Below are 27,268 nucleotides of genomic sequence, written 5' to 3'. Positions count from 1 at the left end.
GTATTGTGACTCCCCAGTAGAATCATCGTTTCTCTAATAATATTTTTCCATCTGTGTCTGTCTTTGACTTTATATACTACACTTCTTCTAAACGAATTCTTTTAAAGAGGCTCGTTAGTTTCGGGTACTTCTAATTCGGTCTCCCTTCTGAATATGGCCAATTTGTTCGATGTAAACACTATGAGGGCTTCGACCGACTGATTGGTATTATTTCTACTGTAATTGTTTGTATTGGATTGTTATCGGCATATTTATGCCATAGACTATTTTATTCATCGTTAATTATATGATCATTCGTATTTTATTTCATAAGAGTAAAAAATAAATTGTCTATGATATAGAAGTTATTGAATTAATTTAACTGAGAGTGTATGAGTAGGTACATAGTTTACAATGTAGGACGTTTTATTTACAGTTAATTTGTCTCATTCAATTGGTGCATTTTAATAGTGAAATAATGCACTTTGTAGTAGATGGCAGTAGCATTTTAGTCATCGAAAAGATGTAGAATGCGTATGCGCATCGAATGCGCGATAACTCAACGTAGAAAAGCGTACAAATGACGACCATAAACTAAACTCCGGACTCGTTGAAGGTTTTAACATCAAATTGAATATTTTAATGATCGAGGAAAATACCTGAGTGGACATAATAATGGAAACGAAAGTGGAACGAATTTGAAACAAACAAAACTTATGATATAAATAAAATAATTAAATTTATTCATCGTCACTAGTTGAGATAAAAATAATTATTAGACATTACCAACTTCTTTTTCAGTTTCAATTAGATCTGTTACTATATATCCTTCATTTTACTTTAAAATAATGGTGTATTATTATAAAAATATAGTCGAGTTGTGAACATCCTCTTTTTTGGAGTTGGTTGAAAATCATAAGCCGGCTATTTTTTTTTAATTATTACAATATATATTTGTTAGATTTACATAAAATTTTGTATAATTTTATTTTAGTTAGTGATATGGAAATTTCATAAAATTAAATAAGTCTGTCTAATTATACGCACTGTTTTAGACACTATCACAGCGTATCACGTTTACATTATTTACAAAAACGCCTATGTGTTTGATGATCCGATTACGGAGAATTTCTATTTTCATATTCGAATTTTTCTCGTATGAACCACGTGCAGTTAGAAATAGACTAGCACGTTTTTGTATAGAACACTTTGAGAATCCATTGTTCAGTACATTGATGGTTGTTTCATCATCACCATCATCCTCATACATAGAGGCCTTTCTCATAGATTACCAAAAGGAACGGTCCTGAGCCATCTGTATCCACTAACTCCCTGCAATGCATTTTGAGGTCGTTACTTCATCTAGTAGGGGGTCGTCCCACACTGCGTTTGTCTGTACGGGGTCGCCACTCAAGAACGTTTCTTCCTCGTCGGTTGTTAGTTCTTCGAGCTATATGACCAGCCCATTGTCACTTTAGCTTGCTTATTTTTCAGGCTGTTTACAGGTTACAGGTTGTTTACTTCAAATTATTTTTATTCATAAATATTTAATAATCTTTAGATTTAAATATATAAATTAATAATGTATGTAAATAAATATCTATTGGGCAATTGTGTTTCTTTTCTAAATAATATGTCATTAACAAATATACAGTGGAAAAGTTTCGATAACTATCAGCCGAATGAGCGTAATAATTTCGTACCATTGAAATCTTTTTTATTTCGTACAAATCGAGTGCGGCGCGTAAGTGCTCGTGATGATACAAGCGGGTGATAAGCCTGTCGTTTTTTTTGCAATTTTTGACTTACTCCGATTCGGTAGGCGGGCGTCCGATTGCCTGCGGAGTTGCTATGCAATCGACTTGTATTAAGTTGCGTTTACACTTACAATAGCATTATTTTTATGAATTAAAACAAATAAAAAAGTTCTGTTTTTATATAATATGATATAATAAAATTGTAAATAGAAGATGGTATGTATAATTTAGCTAACGTGAGTATTATATGTACGTTATTTTTAAATTACTGTTTTAATTTAATATTGTTTTTTTTATTTCTTTGCTCATCACGTTTTTTTTATACAACTTAGAATGGCAAACAAGCTGACGGTCCACTTGATGGAAAGTGGTAACCGTCGCCTATAGACATGAGCAGTACCATGAACATAGCAGAGTATACTGTTTCGCCCATGATATCCCCCATTCGTTTCCATTCCTGAGGACTCAGGTGTTATTCCTCTGTACCCATTAAATTCGCGCCATATCCCACCCTTCAAACCGAAACACAGCCATGCAAACACAACTGCTTCACGGTTGAAACACGAATGGGACAGAGGTACCAAAGCAATCGACTTTTGTACAAAGTCTCCCTCTGGTTGCAACCTTTATATTATTTCTGTCTATGATCGACTGATAGATAACGTCATATGGTATCCGCCATTTACACTAGGTGTATTAAAGTTTAATAAATAAATAAAAAAAGATTTTATTTAAGGACAAATTATAAGAGTAGTCTTGACGATGTAGAAGATATGCAATAGAAGATAAAATTATTTGAAATATTTGTTTTTGTGTCTGTCTGTATATTTATTTAGGCATTACTTAAAAAGTACTACATTTAATTGGATACGGTTTTCACAGTTGTATTTTTAAAGAACAAACTGTTTGTTACAAAAATTTGGTGTAAATTTTATGTGACGAAGTAATAAATTAAATAAAGGAAAAATATTGGAAATTATTTTAAACGAACTGCAGAAATACGAGTTGCACTTGAATGGGTTTTTGTTACTATGTACTGTTAACTCATTATCGCCACAATATACGGTGGACTCCGTTTAACCTTTTATCCAAACAAAATTACGCGCTCCCACAAATACATTGTATGTCGCATTACAATTGCCGAATTACATTGTATACGTAAATTATTAGTTATAAATATGTGTGTGTGTGTGTGTGTGTATCAAAATAATGCTATATAATAACCTACCTGCCTTGCTCGGTATTTCCTGTACGCACCTTTTTTTTGGATATATACCTTCTTATTCATAAAAAAGTGAAATTTCTCATAAACCTACTTTAGCTGTTGAATGAACTATTTTGTCTCTTTCTTTTGTACTAAATTCTCAATTTGAAAAAAGTGACATAGAATAGTGTAATATTTATTATGGGATTTATGTAAGTAGGGGGGGGGGGGGTATATTAAAGTTTCTTCAGGGTCGATAAGGCGCACGTGATACCTGTAGTGTTGCAGGCGTCTATAGGCTACAGTGACCGTTTATCATAAGACGGGCTGTATGCTTGTTTACCACCTTCGTGGTATAAAAAAAAGGTAAAATAGATTTGTTAAAGAACTTTGTTTTTAACTTTTTATGAATAAGAGGCTTAGTCTACTAATAGGAGGTTAATTCTGTTAGTGGGAAAGATTTATGCCCAACGGTGGGATAATAATGAATGATGATGATAATATTTACAGCACGTCATCATCATCGTATGATAAAATAATCGTCTCCAAAATAATGTTTTCACGGTATTTATTTTAATTCGAGCTGTTAATTTATAGTTCGGAATGTGTACACGCTGCTTTATATTGCTTGTAAGTTTATTTAAAAATCGACATTTTGGATATATACAAATATAAATTTTTGAAAAAAGGGGTAATTGGCTAAAATACTTAAGGGGCATTTCACTAGAGCTACATTTGTTATTTGTTTCTTGAGTTTTTTTAACGGGTGAAAATGAAATGGTGACCCCGCCTGCGCTATCGGTATACGCTGGTGGGACACTAGTGACAGATGATAGGTGAGGATGAAAGCAGGTTAGTTGGCCTATCGTGATGAATTCAAGAATAATAAATTATGATGGTTTTTAGAGAGAACCGGGTGGAGATATAGTTAGATCGCATTACTTTCACACAATCCCATTTTCCCCGGTTTAAAAAGTAAGCATTGGTTTATGGGACACAGGTATAACATTTTAATTGTTTTTTTTTTTTAATTTTTTTATTTAGAGGCTTTTATCCTATAAGGATATGCCAGCCTTATCATACCCTAATCTGAGAATGGCAACACATGAGGAATACCGAATACCTGAGTCCTCAGGAATGGCAACGCATGGGGGGTATCATGGGCGAAACAATATACTCTGTTTTGTCCATAGTACTGCTCATGTCTATAGGCGACGGTTACCACTTTCCATCAGGTAGGCCGTCAGTAAGTTGTATAAAAAAAGTGTCACAGTGTATTATGTGGTATATTTATAGTGTAAATACATGAATGTATAATGCAACGATTATTGCATTAAACATTCAGTACGGTCACCCATCCAACGGATAGCAACATTAAAAGTCGCTTGACCTCATTGATCGACGCGGAAATAACAATAGAGACTGGTATATATGACGAATGTCACGTAACATATACAAAAAGTCCATGATTCACCAGACTTACTTGAAATACAAATGACGAGATGTTATAAAATAGAATAGAAAATATTTATTGCCAGCAAAACACAATTACAAAGAAAAATACAAAATATATAAAAAAAATTTTTTATAGTACATCGATGTGTAAAATGGTAACCATCGCCTATAGGTATGAGCAGTACCATGGACATAAGTGTATACTGTTTTTCCCATGCGTTGCCTTTCCTGAGGACTCAGGTGTTATCCCTCTGTACCCTGTAAATTCACTGCCATATCCCACCCTTAGAGTTGCCCAAGCAAACGACTTTTGTACAAAGTCTCTCTCTGGTCAATATATAAGAAGTATCTCATATTAGGCAAAAGAAACTGGCTCAGCTGATGCTGTGAGTGTCCAAGTGCAATGTGTACAGCTGCACAGCGCTGGTTTTCAGCCAGTCTCTACCTGTATATGTGTGTGTTATGTACCTACAATATTTTTATACATCTTTGGAATAGCTACCCTGTATAACAGGGGGGGGGGACAGAAATTGTTACTAATGAGTTCTAATAGGCCCATTACTAGCAATATACCTCAACAGGACGACCTCCACGTGGTCCCCCCTGGAAACCATCGTGCTGAATTCCAGGTGTATTCATCACGATGGGCTAACTGCCCTGCCTTTTCATTCTCACCTAGCATCCCTATCAGTATATCCAGGCGCCATGCCTGCGTATACCTGTCGTGGGTAATTATAAAATAAATATATATGTGGGTACTACAGTAATAAAGTAGTTGTTGTTCACACTCGAGACGTTTCATTACATTCACTACATGGTGACAGCGGTATAAAAGATTACGAATCCTTAACGTGTTTAAAATTGTTATAAATCAGTGTATAACATTAAATAATAGTATTAGAAATATATTTGTGTCATTGTGTTGGTGTGGTGTAGTATAAAGTGTAATAATGGAGCACGCGCGTCCGCCTGCAGAATTAAATATGGACGGTGGCCCCGTAAGCCGGGCCGACGCTTGGAAAAAATGGAAACAACAATTCATGTTATTTTTGAAGGCTTCTGGTGTAGCCTCGGAGCGCTCGAGTGTCCAAGCTAGTCTAATGGTAAATCTAATCGGCCCGGATGGCTTCGATGTATATCAAACGTTCACATTCGACGAAGACAGTGAGCGCGATGACGTCGCGGTATTGATGAAAAAGTTTGATAATTATTTTGGAACAAAGCCGAATGTAACGTTAATGAGATACAAGTTTTTTACGCGTAACCAAGATGAAGGGGAATCTATACAACAATACGTCACCGCCCTGCGTCTTCTGAGCAAAACATGCGAGTTCACCACCCTGGAAGAGGAGTTGATCAGGGATAGAATCGTCTGTGGAATTCGACATTCCACTGTCAGGGACAGACTGTTGCGGTGCGATGACCTCAACCTAGATAAGGTCATAAAAATTTGCCAAGCGGAGGAGGTGTCCCAGGAGAGCTGCCGTCAGATAGGGTCGAGTGGTGACACGGCGCGCGTGGACGCGGTGTCGGCGCGCGGTCGCGGGCGGTCGGCGGCGCGCGGCTGGCCGCGGCGGGCGGCGAGCGGCGCGGCGCGCGGAATCAACCGCAGGGGGCCGGCCGCGGATGCGCTTGCGCCGCGGGCCGCGCGGTCTCCGTGCCGCGCTTGTGGCTCCGCGCGGTGCAGCGACAGCGAGTGCCCCGCGCAACGAGTCAGCTGTTACGTTTGCGGTAATCATGGACACTTCGCGCGCATGTGTAAGTCAAATAATTTTTTTCATAACGCCGGCCGCGCTCGGGCCGGGCGAGTATATGGAGTGGAATGTGATGTTGTGAGTAGTGAACCGGAAAATGATATTTTTTATATTTCGTCCGTCGACTGTGGTGACCATTCAGGGGGCTGGTTTCAAATATTAACGTGCGAAAATGGACATGAAAATTTTAAATTGGACTCGGGGGCCGATTGTAACATAATATCCTATAGTACATTTTTAAAATTAGGTTTCGATCCGAACATAATTGTAAAAAAGAATATATCTTTATTATCATACACGCATGACACGATTCCATTAAAAGGAATCTGTACTATACCTTGGTATTATAAAAATATTATTTATAATCTCAAATTTGCTGTAGCGGACATAGAATGTAGCAGCGTGCTGGGACGGAACTCTTGCGAGGAGTTAGGGCTAATCAAGCGTATAATGTCTATTGAACTATCCAACTATAATGACTTATTTAAAGGTTTAGGGTGTTTGCCCGGAAAGTATCACATAGTAACTGATAGCTCGGTTCCACCTGTCATATGTGCGTCGAGGAAAATTACTCATGGGTTACGCGATCGCTTAGCACAGGAGCTTAATAAAATGGTAGATTTAGGGGTCATCAGGAAGGTGAATCATCCAACTCAATGGGTACATCCTCTGGTGTTGGTGGCGAAAAAGGATAATGGAATCAGGGTGTGCTTGGATCCACGAGAACTGAACAGAGCTATTCAACGTGCTCACTTCCAGTTGCCGACTGTGTCGGAATTAGCATCTCGCTTACACGGAGCTCGATACTTTTCAGTTCTTGACGCAAACGCAGGCTTCTGGGCCGTGGTACTGGATGATGAGAGCGCGGACTTATGCACTTTCAGCACGCCTTTTGGACGGTATCAATTTTTACGTCTGCCGTTTGGTATTAATTGCGCGTCAGAGGTTTTTCACGCCAAATTACGTCAACACCTGGAAGACCTGGAGGGTGTAGATAATTATGTTGACGATGTAATAGTATGGGGGGAAACTCGGCAGATTCACGATATGAGATTGAAAGCGTTATTAAATAGAGCGAAGGAAATAAACTTAAAATTTAATAAACAGAAATGCAAAATTGGAGTTCAGGAAGTGACTTCTCTGGGCCATGTGTTTGATTCTAAGGGAATGAGACCGGATTATAATAAGATTAAAGCCATTAAAGAAATGCAAATACCAAAAGATAAAAAAGATCTCGAGCGGTTTTTAGGGGCAGTAAATTACTTATCAAAATTTATTCCAAATTACTCAGAAATAGCCATTCCGTTAACAAGTCTATTGAAGAAAGATAATTACTGGCGGTGGGAGGATAGCGAGCAAAGCGCGTTCGACCAACTCAAAGAGTGTGTGTGTGGAGCGGGCGTGCTGGCGCTGTACAATCCGACGCAGCCAGTGCGGTTGTCTGTGGACGCATCGCGAAATGCACTGGGCGCAGTGTTGATGCAAGGCGGTCGCCCCGTCGAATACGCTTCCCGTACGCTTACAGATGCGCAAACCCGGTATGCACAGGTGGAAAAAGAGATGTTAGCTATCGTTTTTGGTTGTGAACGATTCCATCAGTACATATATGGGCAAAAGGGCGTCATTGTGGAATCGGATCACAAACCCTTAGAAGGAATATTTAAAAAACCTTTAGCGTCTGTCCCGGCGCGTCTGCAACGTATGTTACTGAGGTTACAGTGTTACGATTTGACTGTAACATACGTGCCAGGAAAATATATGTTTATAGCCGATATGTTGTCTCGTGCGGCGCTTCCCGATCTATATAGTGAAGAAATGCATTCTAATATAACTTACCAGGTGAAAATTATTATTCAAAACATTCCTATTTCAAATGATAAACTCACATTAATAAAAAGAAAAACTAAAAATGATCATGAACTTAATATATTATTAAATTATATAAATTACGGATGGCCTAAGCACAAATATAACGTTGCAAATGAAGCAAAGTTATATTGGTCGATAAAAGATGAGCTTTTGATAGTCGATAATGTTATATTTAAACAGGATCAGGTACTTATACCTAAAGAATTAAGAGAAGAAATGTTAAAAATAGTTCATGAAGGGCATCTAGGTATAGATCGGTGCAAGCGGCGCGCGAGGCAAGTTATGTTTTGGCCGAGTATGTCACGTGACATAGAGCAGTTTGTAAAGCGATGTCACACCTGTCAGGAGCACTCAAACAGACCTGCTAAGGAGCCATTGCTTCCTATGGAGATTCCAGCTCTGCCGTGGGAAAAGGTCGGCTCAGATATATTTGAATTTAATCGTAAATATTTCCTAATTATTGTTGATTATTATTCTAATTATATAGAGGTATGTAAATTAAATAATTTAACTTCTAACTTAGTCATTCAAAACATAAAAAATATTTTTTCACGTCATGGCATACCCAAGGTACTGATAAGTGATAACGGGACTCAATACACTAGCCGAGAGTTCAAAAATTTTGCTAATGTGTGGGGTTTCAACCATGTGACGTCCTCGCCGAATTACCCGCAGGCGAATGGTAAAAGTGAACGCGCAGTTCAAACTATTAAAATGATTTTAAATAAATCTATTAAAAGTAACGGAGATTTTGATTTAGCTCTTCTTAACTATAGAAATACACCTAGGGATGGGTTGAGTTCTCCTGCGCAGTTGCTGATGGGTCGCAGGTTGCGTTGTCAATTGCCAGTACATGAAAATCTGTTAAAACCAAAACCTGTCGATCCTTCTGAGTACCAAACTATGTTACATAAACAAAATAACAATAAAATGTACTATGATCAGCACAGTAAAACTCTTCCTATGTTAAGAGAAGGTGACTCAGTAATCTGTATAGATGGAAAGATTAGGAGCAGAGGAAAGATAGTGGGGCGCGCTGACACTCCTCGTTCTTACATTGTCAAAAATAGTGTCGGTGCCAGGTATAGGCGAAATCGCCGTCACTTGATTAGGTGTGAAAGTGATCCACAAGCAATGCATAGTGACCATGGTAAAGACGAACAATTTAACGATGCGTGTGAGTATTCATGTACTAGCAGTGACGAGGCTTCGAATCTTAATAGTGAACAGCTCATCCGCAAAGCTAAAGCAGTGGCTATTCAACGCCTACGGAAAAAATTGTAAAAATAAAATACTTATTATTTATAAAATACTTTTTATATTATATATATACATAAATGTTTCTATTTTTTATTTCTATTTCATTTTTTTTTTTATAACGGGTAATTAAGGTGATGGGTTACTTAATATAGTATATAAGAAGTATTGTACAATTCATATATAATACAGTATATTTAAGGAGATAGAGTGTACCCTTTTGTTATATTCTTTAGAACTTGATTACATTGTTTGTTTTATATAATTTGGGGGGAGATGTCGTGGGTAATTATAAAATAAATATATATGTGGGTACTACAGTAATAAAGTAGTTGTTGTTCACACTCGAGACGTTTCATTACATTCACTACAATACCGATAGCACAAGCGGGGTTACCATTCCATTATCATACATTACAGCAGAAAAATTGTGTGATTGATTAAAAGATTTTTTGATCACACAAATCATACTTCATCACCAGAGGGAGACTTTGTACAAAAGTAATTTCCTTGGGCACCTCTGTCGCATTCGTGTTTCTACCGTAAAGCAGTTGTGTTTGCATGGCTGTGTTTCGGTTTGAAGGGTGTGATATGGCAGTGAATTTACAGGGTACAGAAGAATAACAAGGATGGCAACGCATTGGGGGGTATCATGGGCGAAACAGTATACTCTGTTATGCCCATAGTACGAGGTTTGTCCGGAAAGTACGTATAAAAGTTTTTTAAAAATTTTATTTTACAATTATTCAGGTAAATCAATTTTATCCCCTTCAAAGTACTCCCCCTGTGACATAATGCACTTGTGCCAACGCCGTTTCCACTGTGAGAAGGCTCCTTGAAAGTCCTCTGGTTGTAGGTTTCTCAGCTGCCCCGTCGTAGCTTTTTTTATCTCATTTATGTCCCCCAAATGCCGCCCCCGAAGTACCAATTTGGTTTTTGGGAACAAGAAGAAGTCACACGGGGCCAAATCCGGCGAATAGGGGGGGTGTTCGGTCACCGTAATGGAATTTTTACTCAAAAACTCACGGAACGATCTTGGCGCAAATTTTTTTCATTTGAAGTTCGTTTCTTAGAATTTCGTGGACCACGGTTTTGCCCAAATTAAGCTCTTCAGCCACCTGTCTGACCGTTAAACGACGGTCCCCATTAACACAAGTTCGAATTCTTTCCACGTTTTCGTCGGAATGTGAAGTGGAAGGACGTCCTGAACGTGGGTCATCTTGAACGCTTTCTCGGCCCTCTCTGAATCTTTTTAGCCACTTGTGGACGGTTGGTTCCTTCACAGCATCATCCCCATAAACTGTTCTGAGATCGGCAAAAATTTCACGGCCATTCTTGCCGAGTTTCGAGAGAAACTTGATTACGACGCGCTGCTCTTCAACGGAAGCGGGCTCCATGCCGACGGGGTTTCGTTAAGAGGTAACTTCACAGATGGCGTGACAAGCCAGTTCGCACCGCACGGCGGTCAGACCAGAACTGAAGCATTGTTAGGGACATAAGGAAGGGGTCCTGCGCTTACCTGGCCTCCCCACTCCTCTTTCTCGCATTCCAGAACACTTTTATACGAACTTTCCGGACAGACCTCGTATTGCTCATATCTATAGGCGACGGTTACCACTTTCCATCAGGTGGGCCGTCAGCTTGTTTGCCATTCTAAGTTGCATTAAAAAAAGTCTATTGTATGTACTTACTCGTATATGAATTAACATTGTAACAGACATCGCGAGGTCACTGCCCTTCGCACCAATCAAATGAAATTTATTCGTTTCTATGACGCGAATTTATCACATATTGGAAAAAATTTTAACAGCATTAAAAAACGTTTGTTGGTTCACGACATTGACCAATGCAAGTTAGCTGAACTTTGACTTTTTTATTGGTACATACTACATTGATGACAAACAAGCGTACGGTTGTTTCATAGTAAATAATTGGCGTGTAATTATTAATATTGGTTTCATTTTATGAAAGACGATGAATGAATGAATGAATGAGTATACTTTATTTGCATTACAGAATATAAGGAATTAGCAAGACTGTTAACAAATATAACGATACAGTTGTATAAGTACAGTAAGGCGGTCCTAAAAGCCTGCGCTTGCCAATCCGTCTGACAAGCTTGGTAAATACTGGCAAAATTCCCCTTATGGGAAAGGCTTATGTTCAAAAGTGGACATTTAACAGTTGACATAATAACTTAAGATAATCTTTACTTATAAAATCTTTTGTCTTCACTAATTATCAACCAAAATTACTAAGTCTAGAAAACTGAAATTTGAATCGTGGGCTTATAAAAATAAAGCTACAAATAGGTTATTTTAATGTCATACACATCTAATTAAATTTTGTTTTCATTTATCAAAATCTGTAATTTCCTTTTTCTTTTGTTATAATGAAATTCTATAGCTGTTGGTTTTTATTTAATAATAACTAAATAACGCAAGCATTCGTTAAAAAAAGATTTTTTTTATATATTTTTAAGGGCTTTTACCTTCTTCAGGTATATCAGCCCTATCGTACACTAAACTGATTTCTCAAATAAAACTTTATCTACTTTCCCTAGAGACGGAAAAAAAGGAATAAATAAGAATTAATAATTTACAGAGATGTTAAAAACATTCTGGTTTAGGTTTAGTTTAGAAAAATTCTTATTAGAGGGGAAACACAATACGTGTGCAAGACTGCAGGCGAAAACTAGTTATTATAACAAATACTCAGTTCTCAGGTGTAGTAACAGTTCGATATGTAGGTATACGTGATGATAACTAGTACTCGTCATATGGGACGTCATTTTATTTGGTATTCTAGTTTATAAAACTGATAAAGCTATCTTGTTATGAAAACAATAGCTTACTTTAAGAAAACCCTATCACGTTTGTTTACAAACTAGGCACTGGTATTATGGATACCGAACCGATATCTATATATTGGGTTTCTGTGAATATTGATGGCGGGAAAAAATGCATCACTCATTTCGATATCGTCCATATCGGTCGGATATCTATTTTCGAATATGTTAAAAGTCTGTTATTAAATATTATTATTTGGATAACAGTGGGCCTACCATGAAGTATTTTCCGATACGAAACGAAACAGAAATTTGGTAATAAAATTACATTATACATGTCGTTTAAAAATGTAAAAATATCGTTCCTCTGCACTATTAGGATAGTTTTTATGTAAAACGAAATGTTAAGCTCCATTTACTGGGTCGATTTCGGTATGAACAAAAACACGAAATTGAGCATGAAAATTCGAAATTTCATTTCATGGTAGACCACCAGACTTTTAACACATTTGTTAAGGTACCAGTATACAGATATTGTAACTCGAGTATATAGATATTGCTATATATTATCCACGTCTACTATAAACTACATACTTACTCACTCATTACCTAAACTATGATAAGTTGTAGATAAACTGGTATAGGTTGAATATAATATGATGTATTTGCGCTCAATGCATATATTAATGTAGTCATTTTGATATATTTATATAAAAATAACTGTAACCTTGGGTTCAATCGTGTATCTAATATAAATGAGTAAAATCTTACATAATTTATAATATTATTTATAGAATGAATGAATGGATGAATGAATGAATAAATGAATGAATAAATGAATGAATGAATGACTCTTTATTGTTCCCTTTAAAGAATGATACAGATTATAAAGATTAACAATATATAAAAAAAGAATAATTAATTACATAAACTTAATTATAAGATATTTTTTATCCATTTTTTATACAACTTAAAATGGCAAACAAGCTGACGGCCCACCTAATGGAAAGTGGTAATCGTCGCCTATAGACATGAGCAATACCATGGATATAACATTTTGATGACAAAAGAGGAAGAGAGAGACAGACTTTGTACAAAAGTCCTCTGCTTGAGTACCTTTGTCCCATTCGTGTGTGTTGTGAAGCAGTTGTATTTGCATGGCTGTGTTACGGTTTGAAGGGTGGGGTATAGCAATGAAATTATAGGGTACAGGGCCATAACAGATTAGTCCTCAGGAATGGCAACGCATGAAGAATATTATGGGCGAGACAGTATACGAGTACTCTCTGTTATGTCTATGGTACTGTTGATGTCTATAGGCGACGGTTATTACTTTTCATCAGGTGGGCCGTCAGCTTGTCTGCCGTACTAAGTTATATAAAAAAAAAAATTTAGAATATAACTTTTACCACACAATAGTTCTCAGTGTTATTACTTTCCATCAGGTGAGCTGTCTGCTAATTTGCAGTTCGAAAACTCATAAAAAAATCTGTATATTCAATTATTTTTAAATCCATAATAAAAACTGTTTGAACGTGATTAATTAATAAATCAATTAATACCGAGAAAATATTATTTCCTATATAAAATATATTTCCTCAACACTAATTTTGGTATTGAGGAAACAATCATATTTATATTTAGTGTTAGACAGATTTCGCTTCAAAAGTTCATGAATAATGGAAAAAAAGGTTCAAAATTAGTAAAAATAATAACGTCTAATAATGATAATAATCAGCTTTAATTACCAGTTATTTTGATAACTAAACTATTGAATCGATTTTATTAAAGTTTCCATGGGATCAATCTATAAGTATATTTTTATAGATAAAAAAGAATTTCCCAAAACAGAATCAGAGTAATAAACGTAAAAAAATACAACTTTTTAAAGTCAATTGGAAATATAGTCATACTTAACCTCCTCCAATTAGAAGTCTGTTAACTCTACAGCATACAAAGCCACGACAGACTTTTAAAAGGATGCGGTGTAAACGTAGTCTAAAATTGCATATCAGTCCAAATATTATAATGATAAATGTCAACGTACACACGGCAAGCAGCATTTTAGAGGTTAACTGCAAGAAATAACAGGGTACCCGAACCGGAAACCTGACCGTTCGGAAACGAGTCCGATGTACTTAGCGCGTATTACATAGGCAATTTCTTTTAAATTCGTCATTAACCATCACAATTATTATCTACTGGGAATGAAATTGATTTTGTGATAACTAGAGCACGTTGCGATGGGCGTACTTGATTTGTCAGTAGCGTTTTTAAATTTCGAAGCATCATTAATTTTATTTAATCAAATTGCTACAACTTTTTTTTTCTTTTATGCCAGTTGTATTTAACTGATTATCTACGCTTTTATCATCTTTTGTGTTCGTAAGCATTTATTATGCAATCACTAATCATGATCACTGATTCATAATAAGGTCTCATTGTATGGAGAATTCTAATGAAATCAGTTTTCTCCCATCTATATCAGCCCTTTGTCTCATCCATCTTCGGACATAGGCCTTTTATCCATCTTTTCATGCCTCTCTTTTTTATCTGTATTGTTTGCATTTTAATAATTGTTCCGTATTAACTCGAATGACGAATTCAACTATTGTCTAGAATCTAAAATAAAAAGACTTATGAATTCCGGTATTGCAATTTTGCTGATTTCACGTATATGACTGACGTGTCAGATGTTATAATTTAAATAAAATATTAATAAGTTTGCATTAAAATCGCCGTGTAGCCTCGGTATAGAATGGGTAATCCCTTTCTTTCCTGTTGGTGTCGTAAAAGGCGATTAAGGGAATCTAAATAACACCAAAGCCTGATTGCGTATTTCAAACCGCCTGCCAAACGTGGCAAATACTGGAAAATTCTCTAAATAGAGGGTGTATATTCGGTAAAGGGCAGATAACGGCTGATATGATGTTGATAATTGATAAGTTTTCAAAATAAAATAAGATTTAGTTAATTAGAATTATAAAGAAATTGAAATAGTAACGACGGCTAACAGAAAAGAAATTACTAAAATAAAAAAAAATTGAAAAACAAATACAATAAATAATTAAATATACATAAAGATAAAGAACCTAAAGAATTTAAACATGAAGAGAAATATGAGAGTTTTCAATTTAAAATAAAACTCTTATTAGAATAAAAGTAAGATAATGATGACTAATAAGCAAAGAATGATCTTTTAGAGAAGTTACGTACTAAAATGAGCAATACAGAAATTAATGTTAGTTATACAGCGTGAAACAATAACTTAAGATTTAGAGTTTAGAGTGACTTCAATCATAAAACTAGTTACAGTTCAGATGTTCTAAATATACAATGAGGTAACGCTGTAACAGTCATGTGTTAACAAATATATTATTCTAGTCTAGACATAGTTGAGGCGTGCGTAATAATTAATAAAAAACAAATAAAAATCACTGTGTGACATAAATAGCAAATTATTTGGTTGGAACAGCTCGATGTTGTATATTTGTTTAATGAAGTGGAAAGTATCTTATTTTTATGTTTAAAATCACAGAAAAGCTTGTAACATATGAGGAAATATTCAAAGATTTCTGAAAGCACATATTTTTTACAGATCTATTTCTTTTAATGCGCCACCTACCAACTTATGCTTTAATTCCTTCTATCCAAAGGTTGTCTGGAAGAGATTGCTCAGCAATAAGACCGCCTTTTGTACTAAATTGTTCAACAAATCCTGTTATGTTGGTGCAGTAAAGTGTTAAATAAATAAATAAAATAAATATTATATTCTGTGGATCTTTACAGTAAAGATGAATAGATCATGCAAAAGATAACGTGTATAAATGAAAGTGATGCTCGCTCTTATTGATAGCCGTCAAATGATAAAAAATCTTGCTGCATCGATCTAACGAATCAAAGGCATGATGAGTACTTAAGTCTTAGATGCAGGTGTACAGAAAGAAACAGCTAAAAGTCATTAATGAAAAGTAAATAAAAAACCACCCACAGTGCCATCCCACATGACATATTTGTATTGGATGGTGTTACAAATAATTGATGATTAGTCACACGTAAATGATCATATGTTACATTCCAACAAGTTGCTTGTAAATTTTCAGAATGTTTATTCTCTTCTTACAAAGCTCGTAAATACTGTTACCTTTATCGTTAATCGTCATTTATTTCATGTGTTGCCAAAGAGAAATACAAAATTTTTTCATCATTCAATTCTTACTTTGATCCAGGTTTTTTAAAATTTGTTTTGCTTACGTAATAACTATTATTTTATCTGTGTTTTTCTTTCAATTATTTGTAGTTAAAAAAAACTTTTTAAAACTCTTTGGGTTGATTACACAATTCTGGAAGTTTTTGGTGGGTGTTTCCTTCTGTTATCTTAATGCAAATTTATCTAACATTAATTCCTATTTAAATATTCCATTAGCAAAAGTTCACTCAAATTCTGCAAAATAAGACCTTTTTGCCAAGTATATGAAATCGAATCGGGATATATATAAAGTCATTATTTAAAATGTCATAAAATGTCGTAAAGGCCGACTAAGGGAGGTCGAGAGATGGGCAGCAGAGTCCCTTTTAAAATATCTCTAAAGCCTGACTGTGGTTGCCAATCCGCCTGCCAAGCTTGGCAACTACTGACAAAACCCCCTAAGCGAGGCTTATGTTCAGCAGTGGACCGTTGAGGATTGACATGATAATAACGATGATGATTTGTGGAAATTTCCACATTTATCTATCATTTTTACCATTAACAAGACTTCATCTTTTGTTCTGATATTGCTGATAGCCTTCGACATGATATTACAAAATGCAATAAGAAACTAATTAGTCACTTTCAAACAGTCGCCGGACAATTGCATCACACGCCTATCGGCAGTTGATACGAGTATATTATTTTTAACAGAACACAAATAGCACACTTCGTTGGCCCTGATTACTATCACGTACAGGATCTTAGTCGACTTGTGTCTGTACACGCTAACCGATAAAAGTACAGCATGCAAACATCTATAGCTTTAATTCAAAGACAATATTAGAGGGAGACTTTGTACAAAAGTCGTTTGCTTAGACACCTGTGTTTCTACCGTGAAGCAGTTATGTTTGCATGGTTGTGTTTCGGTTTGAAGGGTAGGATATGGCAGTAAATTTACAAGGTACAGAGGCATAATACCTCAGTCCTCAGAAATGACAAAGCATAGGAGGTATCATGAGTGAAACAGTATACTCAGTTATAGACATGATACTGTTCATGTCTATAGGCGACGGTTACCACTTTTCATCAGGTAAGCCGTCAGTTTGTTGGCCATAAGTTTATTTGTTTGGTTAAGTTGCATAAAAAAAAAAACAAATTTTATAGTCATTCAATTATTATTATTTTTTATATTTGTAATAGTTGATTTTAGAATTTCGAAAATATTAAAAAAAGACGCAGTTCACAATTCGTCAGAACTTTTTTGTGTGTATACGATAAGGTAACTGCAATTTTTGTTAATTCTATTTGCATTCAATTGCATTCCCATGTTAGTCCCATATGTATTTTGTTAGAATTAAAGTGACTTTTATTGTGAATCAAGAAATTTAATTATAGGAGACGTTTATGTATTTATTTATCATTATCTTTGGTATCATCATATCAACCGTTGATTGTCCACTGTTGAACGTATGCCTTCCCCATAAAGGGGGGTTTTGCCAGTAATTCCCATGCTTGACATGCGGATTGACAACCGCTGTTAGCTTTTGATGATGTTTTGAAATGGACGCTGCTGCCTATCATTCGACTATTAAGTTCCCTTAGTTGCCTCTTACGACCACCCATGCGAAAGGAAGTGGTGGCACGTTCTATGCTGGGACCACATGGCAATCTCTTTGCTACATAATATAACAAATAAATAATGTAAATTAAAATAAGATATAAGGTAAAATAAGTCTTGATTTTTCCGTTTAGGAGTAAGATGTGCACAAGTCGAGTGTTATATTTGATATTTCTGACTACCTAAAATTAGAATTAGAGTCGTGAGCATATTAAATAACCCATGCATTATTATATTTAACTGAATTTATTTTCAGTTACAAGTTGTCCCACTGAACAGAGGAAATTGTGTGCAAATTGTGAATGCTGTTTACAATGTTTATGATGCGGATATATGACCAAGTTGAAGAGGGGAGACATTGTCAGATCCTCCCAAACAGGGTCATAGCACTGCTGTTCAAAAATAACTGTGTAATCAGAGGGGTCCAGAATATGCCGAACATCCGCATTCAAAAGTGCATTGCCTTGAAGGTGACAGTCAATTACTAACTAAAAATTATTAGTATTAGTTCTAAATATATTTATTTTCTAGTTAAATCTCAACATCTATGTATATGCAAAGTGTACGAGCTCTTCTAATTTATTTCTAGCGTTAGTTGATTCAAAACTCTTTTTCTCTCCTTAAGTTTAATAAATCGAAGAGGTAAATCCTTTTTAATTTGGGATAAAATCTAAAATGCGATATCGCCACACGCAAATGTGCTCCTGAAGTTCTTTTAAGTGCTATTAAAGTGGTAATTAACACTTCAACTCGATTAATAGTTGCGGATACCACCGCTCAAGAGACCATAAACTCGGTACAGATAGATATATCAAGGTACCGTTTCAAACGAAAGTGAGTTTAATAGTCTTCGATAGATTTATATATTAAAATTGTTAAATTTATTTATTAAACAAGTAAATTTATTATTAAACTGTTAAATTTATTTATTCACTAATTAAATGTATTTATTAAACCATAAAATTTGTTTGTTAAACTAGTAAATTGTTAACTTTATTTATTAGGTAATTGAATTTATTTATCAAGCCATAAAATTTTATTTATTTAGCAACTAAATATATTTATTAAGTTATTAAATTTAAATTTATTTATTTAGAAAATAAATTCATTTATATACTTTAAATTTATTTTACATTCATCATCAATTTTGAATCGATTTTGGTCTTTTTTTATTTCCGTTTTGAATTATTAATTGAGTCACGTTTATTTGTTTTTTTTTTGTAGAATAATAAATTATCATAAATTTTAAATATACGAATCTTCATAAGTTTCTTATGTGTTTTATTTGTTCAGTTTACGATTTTCTATTTTACCAACATTAACGATCACGAATCAGTAAGGACTTATCACTTTATTAAATTAATATAGATTATAAAAACCTCTGTCTACCTCATAAATTACCTTGATTGAAGATATAGATAGATTATAAGGAACAGACATATTGACATAGAAACAAAATAAAATACATACACTGATAATTATGTGTTTCATTATCTAAAAGTACATATAAATTGTTATCTTTATATCTAGGCTTTTTAGGTCGTTGAAATAATAATAATGCATTTAACACAATCAAATATTTGTATAGTTTTCATGACATTTGAAAATAGAATCGAGACACGTTTTCTTTCTTAAAGAACCGGAAAATATAGCGAAAAACCGCGGCTTTGTCCGAGTGCATCATAATAATATTCTACACGGATAAATTATACTACAATTTATTTATTTAATACATTATAATAAATATTTTTTTTTATACAACATAGAATGGCAAACAAGCTAACGGCCCACCAGATGGAAAGTGGTAACCGTCGCCTATAGACATGAGCAGTACCATGGACATAACAGAGTATACTGTTTCGCCCATGATACCCCCCATGCGTTGCCATTTCTGAGGAATCAGGTGTTATTCCTCTGTACCCTGTAAATTCACGCCATATACCACCCTTCAAACCGAAACACAGCCATGTAAACACAACTGCTTTACGGTAGAAACACGAATGGGACAGAGGTATCCAAGCAATCGACTTTTGTACAAAGTCTCCCTCTGGTAAATAATAAATAAGCTATATATTATACATATTATTCTATGTACTAATGGAATAATATGTATAATATATAAAAAATATGTGTGTATTAACAAGGGCTCTCCTCACTGGACACTGCAAACTAAACAAGCATATGGCCCAACTAGGTTTATGCCCAAAAAGTGTTTTGCAGATTTTGTCACAACGAGAAAGAAACGCCGCAGCACTTAATTTGTGGTTGTAGCTCACTCATACATAAACGGTATATCTCGTTTGGAAAACACACTCTGTATCCTGAGGAGATAAAAAACGTCGCTACAAAAAACATCTAAAAATTCCTATCATTGATACGAATTAGCAACGAACTTTAAAAAAGAGTACAAAAGATCATAGGAAGGTCGCAGTGTCTTAGATTTTTCTGCCTGAAAAAGCCCGTCTTTCGGTAATAATAATAGCATATAGTATAACAGGCATTTAGTAGTTATATATAATACTTTATACACTGTTTTATACAGACAAAACTGCAGGATAACTTATATATATATATATATATATATATATATATATATATATATATATATATATATATATATATATATATATATATATATACTTCATATATATAGTTTTACTTCATGTTTTTCTTCTTCCATATGAATTATTTATGATCTGATTCTACTCTTATTCTGGTCGAATTAATTTTTTTTTATGTAACCGATTGAAAGTGGCAACAGTCGCCTATAGACATGAACATTGATTAGCTCCCCATGAAAACCATTGTGGTTAATTTCTAGTGAATTTGCTGCAATGAACTAATTGACCTGTCTTTATCCTCATTGTTCCATCTTTCACTAGAGTCTAGCCGTTATATACCGTTGCTTTGTATTCCCGGAAATAGAATAGATCACCTCTTCCTGGGGGGAAAGGGCTTGTTAGTAATGGAGACTAAGAATCCGATTGCTAGCAACATACCCAACCAGGTCGACCTCCTCGCGGTTTCCCCTGGAAACTATCATGGTTAATTCCTGATGAATTCATAATGATGGGGTAACTGGCCTGTTTTCATTCTCATCTATCACCCTTCACTGGTGCTCCGCCAGCGTATCCCGTTAGCGCAAGTGGGGTTACCATTTTTTTTTCACCCATTAAAAAAAGGTCACCCCTTCCTTTCCCGTAGGTGTCGTAAGAGGCGACTAAGGGAATTTTATGATCGAGGGATGGGCAGCAGCATTAACTTTTAAATCATCACTAAAGCCTAACTACAGTTACCAATCCGCTTGCCAAGAGTGGCAATTACTAGCAAAACTCCCAATGGGGGGAGGTCTACTCGTATGTGCAGCAGTGGACAGCTAACGTTTGAAGGCTGATATAAAGATGATAGGAGTACGCAGCATTCCATCATTACCCATTAACCCCCAAAACCCCATTCGAACGATCTTTGTCCCTGTTCGATTAAAAAGTTACACGCTTACGGAAAATTATTAAAAAATTAACAGATACCTATGTTGATTTAAGATAAGTATGTATCGATTGCCAGTAAGTATGTCGATACTGGATACACTATAAAGAAATGATAAGGCCAAGTGTCCTCAAGTACTCGAAATGAGAATGCATGTTACATGAGCACTTGTGTAATAATAAACATTGATATTTTTTGGGTTCCGTAGTGGAATGGTTAAAACGGAATCTTTTTACACGACTGCTCAAAAATAAAACAGTGAAATGTTTTCAGGGTTAATGTAATTGTATGTGACAATCTTTCTTCCTGGTTATCTGATTAGAATTATTTTGTTCAATTCTACTTCCATTAGTATTTTTTTATGCAACTTAAAATGGCAAACAAGCTGACGGCCCACCTGATGGAAAGTAGTAACCGTTGCCTATAGACATGAGCAGTACCATGGACATAACAGAGTATACTGTTTCGCCCATAATACCTTCAATGCGTTGCAATTCCTGGGGACTCAGGTGTTATTCCTCTGTACCCTGTAAATTCACGCCATATCCCATCCTTTAAACCGAAACACAGCCATGCAAATACAACTGCTTCACGGTAGAAACACGAATGAGACAGAGGTACCCAAGCAATCGCCTTTTTTACAAAGTCTTCATCTGGTCTGTTTGCTGTTTATTACACGTTATATATATATAAAAAAAAAATATACGGTACGTATAACCGCTACATCAAATTGGTAACGGGCTACGGAACCCTATTCGCGAAAACCCAATACGCTATTGACTTTTATAAAATTGAGAATAAAATACGGTAGCAATCACTTAAACTAGCTGCCACTCGTAGGTTTGCTTGAATGAGTTAGAACATAAAGTAGTATATGTAAAAAGTAATCTATAAGTTCCTACAAAATTGCGATTGTATTGGTACTATTTGTTTGTATGTATGTGTATGGCTCATCATTCAATTGTTATATAAGGCAACGATGCAATGACCTAAAATTCAATCTGATTGCAAGTGCGGGAGTTCAGTGCTGACCTCTGTCTGAGGTTTTATAAAATATGATGGGCATAAAAAAATTTTGTTCCATAAATAAAATTATCCGTACTATTTTTTTTAAGCAACTTAGAATGGTAAACATGCTGACGGCCCACCTGATGGAAAGTGGTAACCGTCGCCTATAGACATGAACAGTACTATGGGCATAGCAGAGTATACTGTTTCACCCATGATACCTCCCTTACGTTGTCATTACTGAAAACTCAGGTGTTATACCTCTGTACCCTGTACATTCTAATCTGTGTATGATATTTGTGAAAATAAATTTGTTTATTTGGTTATTACCTATTAACCAATCACTATAAAATTTGGCAGATACGTAGTATTTGGAATGGAGATAAAGGAAATCTACTTTTGCTATTTTGAAACATGGGGTGTTTCCTCTTGGAAAAACATCGACAGGAAGTTACCACGGGAGGGTTGAAAACTGCAGTTTGGCTTTTGATGACTCGTCCTACCTTAGTTGCCTCTTACCATACCCAGGGAAAGGAAGGGGTGGCCTATTCTATGCCGGGACTTACACGGCTAGAAAAAGCTAGTGTATAATACAAATGTTGGTATTGTTCTGAAATCGAAGCCGCCAAATCGGGAGGCCAGGCAAAGACATGTGTTACACCTCTACACTACAATACCAAGGTCATCGATGAAAGAAGAATGTACAGCACTCATGAGATGAACCGGCCAGCTTGTTTGCTATCCGCGACAGTATAAAAAAAATGTATGATAACCCAGCGGTCAGTGATTAGAATTGTATGTATGTACATGTATGCGGCCGCTTCGTTTGCTAATACTTTATTAATAAACATTTTGGCAACGCGAATGTAGAATGCGAATAGTGTATTGGCATATTTTTGGATTTATATAACACCCAAATAGCAACAGCGTTGTTTTCTACCTATTTATCTACCGACTAAAAAAAAAGATGAGTTCAATGTTGTTGTATGTTTTTTTTTAATTCTCCACCTCTCAGATCTCCATCATTTGTGAATTGAATTGGAAAATTGTTTTTTTTTTGGTCTCATAGAGGTTTCATCAAAATCGATTAAGTTTTTCTGTTTTTTTTTTTATGGGTGAAAATGGTACGGTAACCCCGCCTGCGCTAACGGGATACGCTGGCGGAGCACCAGTGAAGGGTGATAGATGAGAATGAAAACAGGCCAGTTAGCCCATCATGATGAATTCATCAGGAATTAATCATGATAGTTTCCGGGGAGAACCCCGAGGAGGTCGACCTGGTTGGGTATATTGCTAGCAATCGGATTCTCAGTCTCCATTACTAACAATCCCTTTCCCCCCAGTTTTTCTGTGTTTAAATCAAAACTGGTTTGAAGAGGGTTTTTTTTGTGAAACAATATCTTAAATTATTCATCATCGTAACGTTTCAGGGTGTCTTTATTAAGTGCATTCTGAAGGAAGAAGTTCCCAATTCGTCCATTTTTTTTGGATCATAATTACGTTGTCAATTTTTAACCCGTTTGTCATGTCTTGCATTCGATAGGGTTTCGTTCTGTGTTAGTTCCAATTAATTGTAACTTACAGAGGAGTCATATATCTGTTACATTTAACATCGATCGACATTCCTCTCCAATGACAACACTTTGTCTTCATTCTGTAATGATTAAAGTCAACATTTTCTTGGCGAAGTAAAGAATTGCTTATTCCGTAGCAAATTCTACGTAGGAATCGCGTGTTAAAATTTTTGAATTTAGAATGCAATCGTAGCTTCCGCAAAACCATTAAAAATTTTGACAACCCAACCAGGGTCAATTCAAAATCATTGTAAAGTTGGGTATATGCATAATAATTAAAAATATTTTAACTATTTATTTTTAAATGTATTTAATTTCATTTAAGCATTCTAAAATATTAATAAATTGAAAAAATATTTTGCGATAACTCCATCCTGTTGGATTTGAAATGTTTCAAAAGAGTGATCGAAAATTTCTTCCTTGATCTAATATATGCCAGTATCTGTATATTGCAGTTACAATAACTAATAATATTGGCCCAATAACAAATAAATTAAATTATTGTAATATCGAAATGAAGTACCCGATCGAAATGAACACTGATGTCCGATTAGTATAAACCTTACCGATATGGGTAACTCCTTTTTCCATCCTCAATGTCCTTAGATGTTCAATATATTGTAGTGGTTCCGATATTATCCACGCCTAATAGGTACTTGGGTTGGAGAAGGACATTATTGGCTATTTTTTATGCAATTCACTCGAAGTCGTGAGTTTAGTTAATAAATAATAATAAAAAAAAAAACTATAATGACAGCATATAAGCAGCCAGATACAAATCTGACGATCCACAAACAAACTATAGCAAAATTTCCAAAGGATATGATTTCTAATGTTCACCTGATACAGCATAACTTATGGCCCAATGATGCCTAAGTTCATTAACGTACTGCGTGAACGCGTTCACTTTACATGCGAATTGCAAATTATTTGCCTCTTAAGAATCATTTTATAAACCTAGATGTGAGTTAACTTTTAGCTGCATACAATGTGTCCTTGCGTTGCATTGCTCAATGCAATGTTTGCTGCTGTCTAGCCCATATACCACACGTGTTGCAGTGATCGGCGTACATTCTAAATGTGTCGGTTATCCGCAAAATTATAGAGGAAAGTATTGTGTTTACAATTGAAAAAATTGTTGGTTTTTTTTTAATGAGTCGAGGAAAGCATTGTTCTATGCTATATGTATGTGAAAAACAATAGAAGATATTTTTTTATGCAACAGAATGGCAAACAAACTGATGGCCCACTTGATGGGAAGTGGTAACCGTCGCCTATAGATATGAGCCGTACCATGGACATAACAGTGTATACTGTTTCGCCTATGATATTCCCCATGCGTTGCCATTCCTGAGGACTCAGGTATTCCTCTGTACCCTGTAAATTCATTGCCACATCCCACCCTTCAAACCGGGGGAATGGGACTGTTAGTAATGGAGACTGAGAATCCCATTGCTCGCAATATTATGCTAGAATTACCAGGTCGACCTCCTCGCGGTCCTCCCTGAAAACTATCATGGTTAATTCCTGATGAATTCATCATGATGGGCTAATTGGCCTGTTTTCATTCTCATCTATTACCCTTCACTGGTGCTCCGCCAGCGTATCGGAAATACGGTACAAGTGCAAAGCCGCAAGCAACAACTAGTACTTTTTATAATATTATATTTGAGTTTGTGATAATTATTATAATATTGTTTTTTTTTTCTCGTGAAATACTAGATTAAATGCAAACTCGAGTCTTGCGTCCCCAGGAAGGTTATCAAATATAGTTTTTTGCATATTGTGACTAGACCTTTAAATTGAAAAAAAAAGTAAAAAATGGACGTTTAATGCCGAAGATATGAACATATTATATGCATAAAATAGCGGGTCGTATTGATAACCTTCTTTTTTGAAATCAATTTAAAATAATGAATGCGGCGGTACGCGTTTCAAAATATATCTGTATGGTTTCGTTGTAAGATTTAAATAGGTATGTTAGGCAACATCCAAAGATATATACCGTTCTGTACAGTATCTTAAAATTTGACTCTTTGCTCTACAACAACCAATCTTGACTAAGTTAATATAAAGCTGATATGGACTTAAAACTTATTATTTGATTGTAAGAAGGATTTTAAAAATCGTTTCAGAATTGGCAAATATAATAATAATATATTAACAAAAAAGGATAAGTGACAATTTATTATGGTAGGTATCTTAAATTAAAAAGCTACTTAATACCTTCAAAATCAGTGAATTGGTTGCATAGATTTCATACAAATGTTTTTTGTTCGAGGTGACGCGGATCTGTATAAAGTTATGATAAAACTACAGTATGGTAAGTTGGAGTATGTATCTCATTTTCTTTTTTTTTTTTTAGAAAAAATTTATCATCTAAAAACTAATGTCATAGACAAATAATATAACTCTTATTATGTTGGTACTTAGCTAAAAATAGTCAAAGATTTTATACTGATAAAATATACAGTAGTTGGTAATACGAATATAAAGGAATATCATTATTGCACACTTACATAGCATTAACAAATCGTTAATGCTAATCGCGATCATGAAGATTATTTTAAATTATTACTAATATAACTGCATGTACTTACTTATCTTATTGCTTAAAGGTTATTGTACCTAAATACATGTATCATATTTCTTACAGAAGTAAGAAGCGTGTGTTATAAATAAATTCACGTTACTAACGTTGATTTTTTTTTTTGCATTTATTTTGTTAATTAGAAGCTGATAAAGAATACTCAATTAAAACGTGACCGACGCGATGGATAAATGAGTCCACTTTCCTTTGCCGTTATAATAAAAATATAATAATAAGTATATTTAGTCTATGGTTACAAGATAGCGGCATTCCTCAACATTTTTGCACGACTTTCCAGACCACACCTAATCCTTTTCCATCAAAGATTACTAATAGTACTTATTGGAATTGGAACAAGTGATACTAGACACGACGACCCTGCGACACGGATTCCATTTCTATTTTATTACCTACTTACGTTAAACTTTGTGAGGGACTTAAATTTTCATTGCTTCGGTCCTTAGATTTTATAAAGTTGATATAGGGGAAGAGGTTTTCCGAACTGTTATGTATGTTATTTATATAGAATGAATGCCAAAAATATATATTTTTTTAGGGAACTTGGAATATTAAATAAGTTGACGGTCCACCTGATGGTACCTGATACCAGCCACTGGGGGGGAAAGGGATTGTTAGTAATGAAGTTTGACAACCCCATTGCTATCAATATGCCCTTCTAGGTTGACCTCCACGATGGTTCCCCCTGGAAACCATCGTGAACAATTCTTGTTTAATTT

The 27,268-nt window shown here is 35.1% G+C and overlaps 2 protein-coding genes across 8 annotated transcripts in view; both read left to right on the top strand.

The window, feature by feature from the left end:
• The window catches only part of LOC113522291 (fibroblast growth factor 22), a 255,657-nt gene that overhangs the window by 4,282 nt on the left and 224,107 nt on the right, over positions 1–27,268 (top strand). The gene's annotated exons all lie outside the window — the stretch shown is intronic.
• Positions 5,346–9,302, top strand: LOC113517668 (uncharacterized protein K02A2.6-like). Its single transcript, XM_052900528.1, has 3 exons — positions 5,346–7,988; positions 8,199–8,432; positions 8,589–9,302. Exons 1-3 carry the CDS (start codon positions 5,346–5,348, stop codon positions 9,300–9,302), a joined length of 3,591 nt encoding a protein of 1,196 aa, XP_052756488.1.

The sequence above is a fragment of the Galleria mellonella genome, unplaced genomic scaffold, assembly GCF_026898425.1.
Source record: "Galleria mellonella isolate WM207_F2 unplaced genomic scaffold, CSIRO_AGI_GalMel_v1 utg1267, whole genome shotgun sequence".
In the NCBI taxonomy this organism is placed as follows: domain Eukaryota; kingdom Metazoa; phylum Arthropoda; class Insecta; order Lepidoptera; family Pyralidae; genus Galleria; species Galleria mellonella.
The sequence above is the reverse complement of the archived record's forward strand: the minus strand, read 5'-3'. Positions and strand labels throughout refer to the sequence as shown.

Coding starts and splice junctions, on each gene's coding strand:
- LOC113517668 (XM_052900528.1), top strand. CDS start 5,346: ATGGAGCACGCGCGTCCGCCTGCAGAATTAAATATGGACGGTGGCCCC. Junction 7,989..8,198: donor ATTCTAATATAACTTACCAG/GTGAAAATTATT, acceptor ATATTTAAACAG/GATCAGGTACTTATACCTAA. Junction 8,433..8,588: donor CAGCTCTGCCGTGGGAAAAG/GTCGGCTCAGAT, acceptor GGCATACCCAAG/GTACTGATAAGTGATAACGG.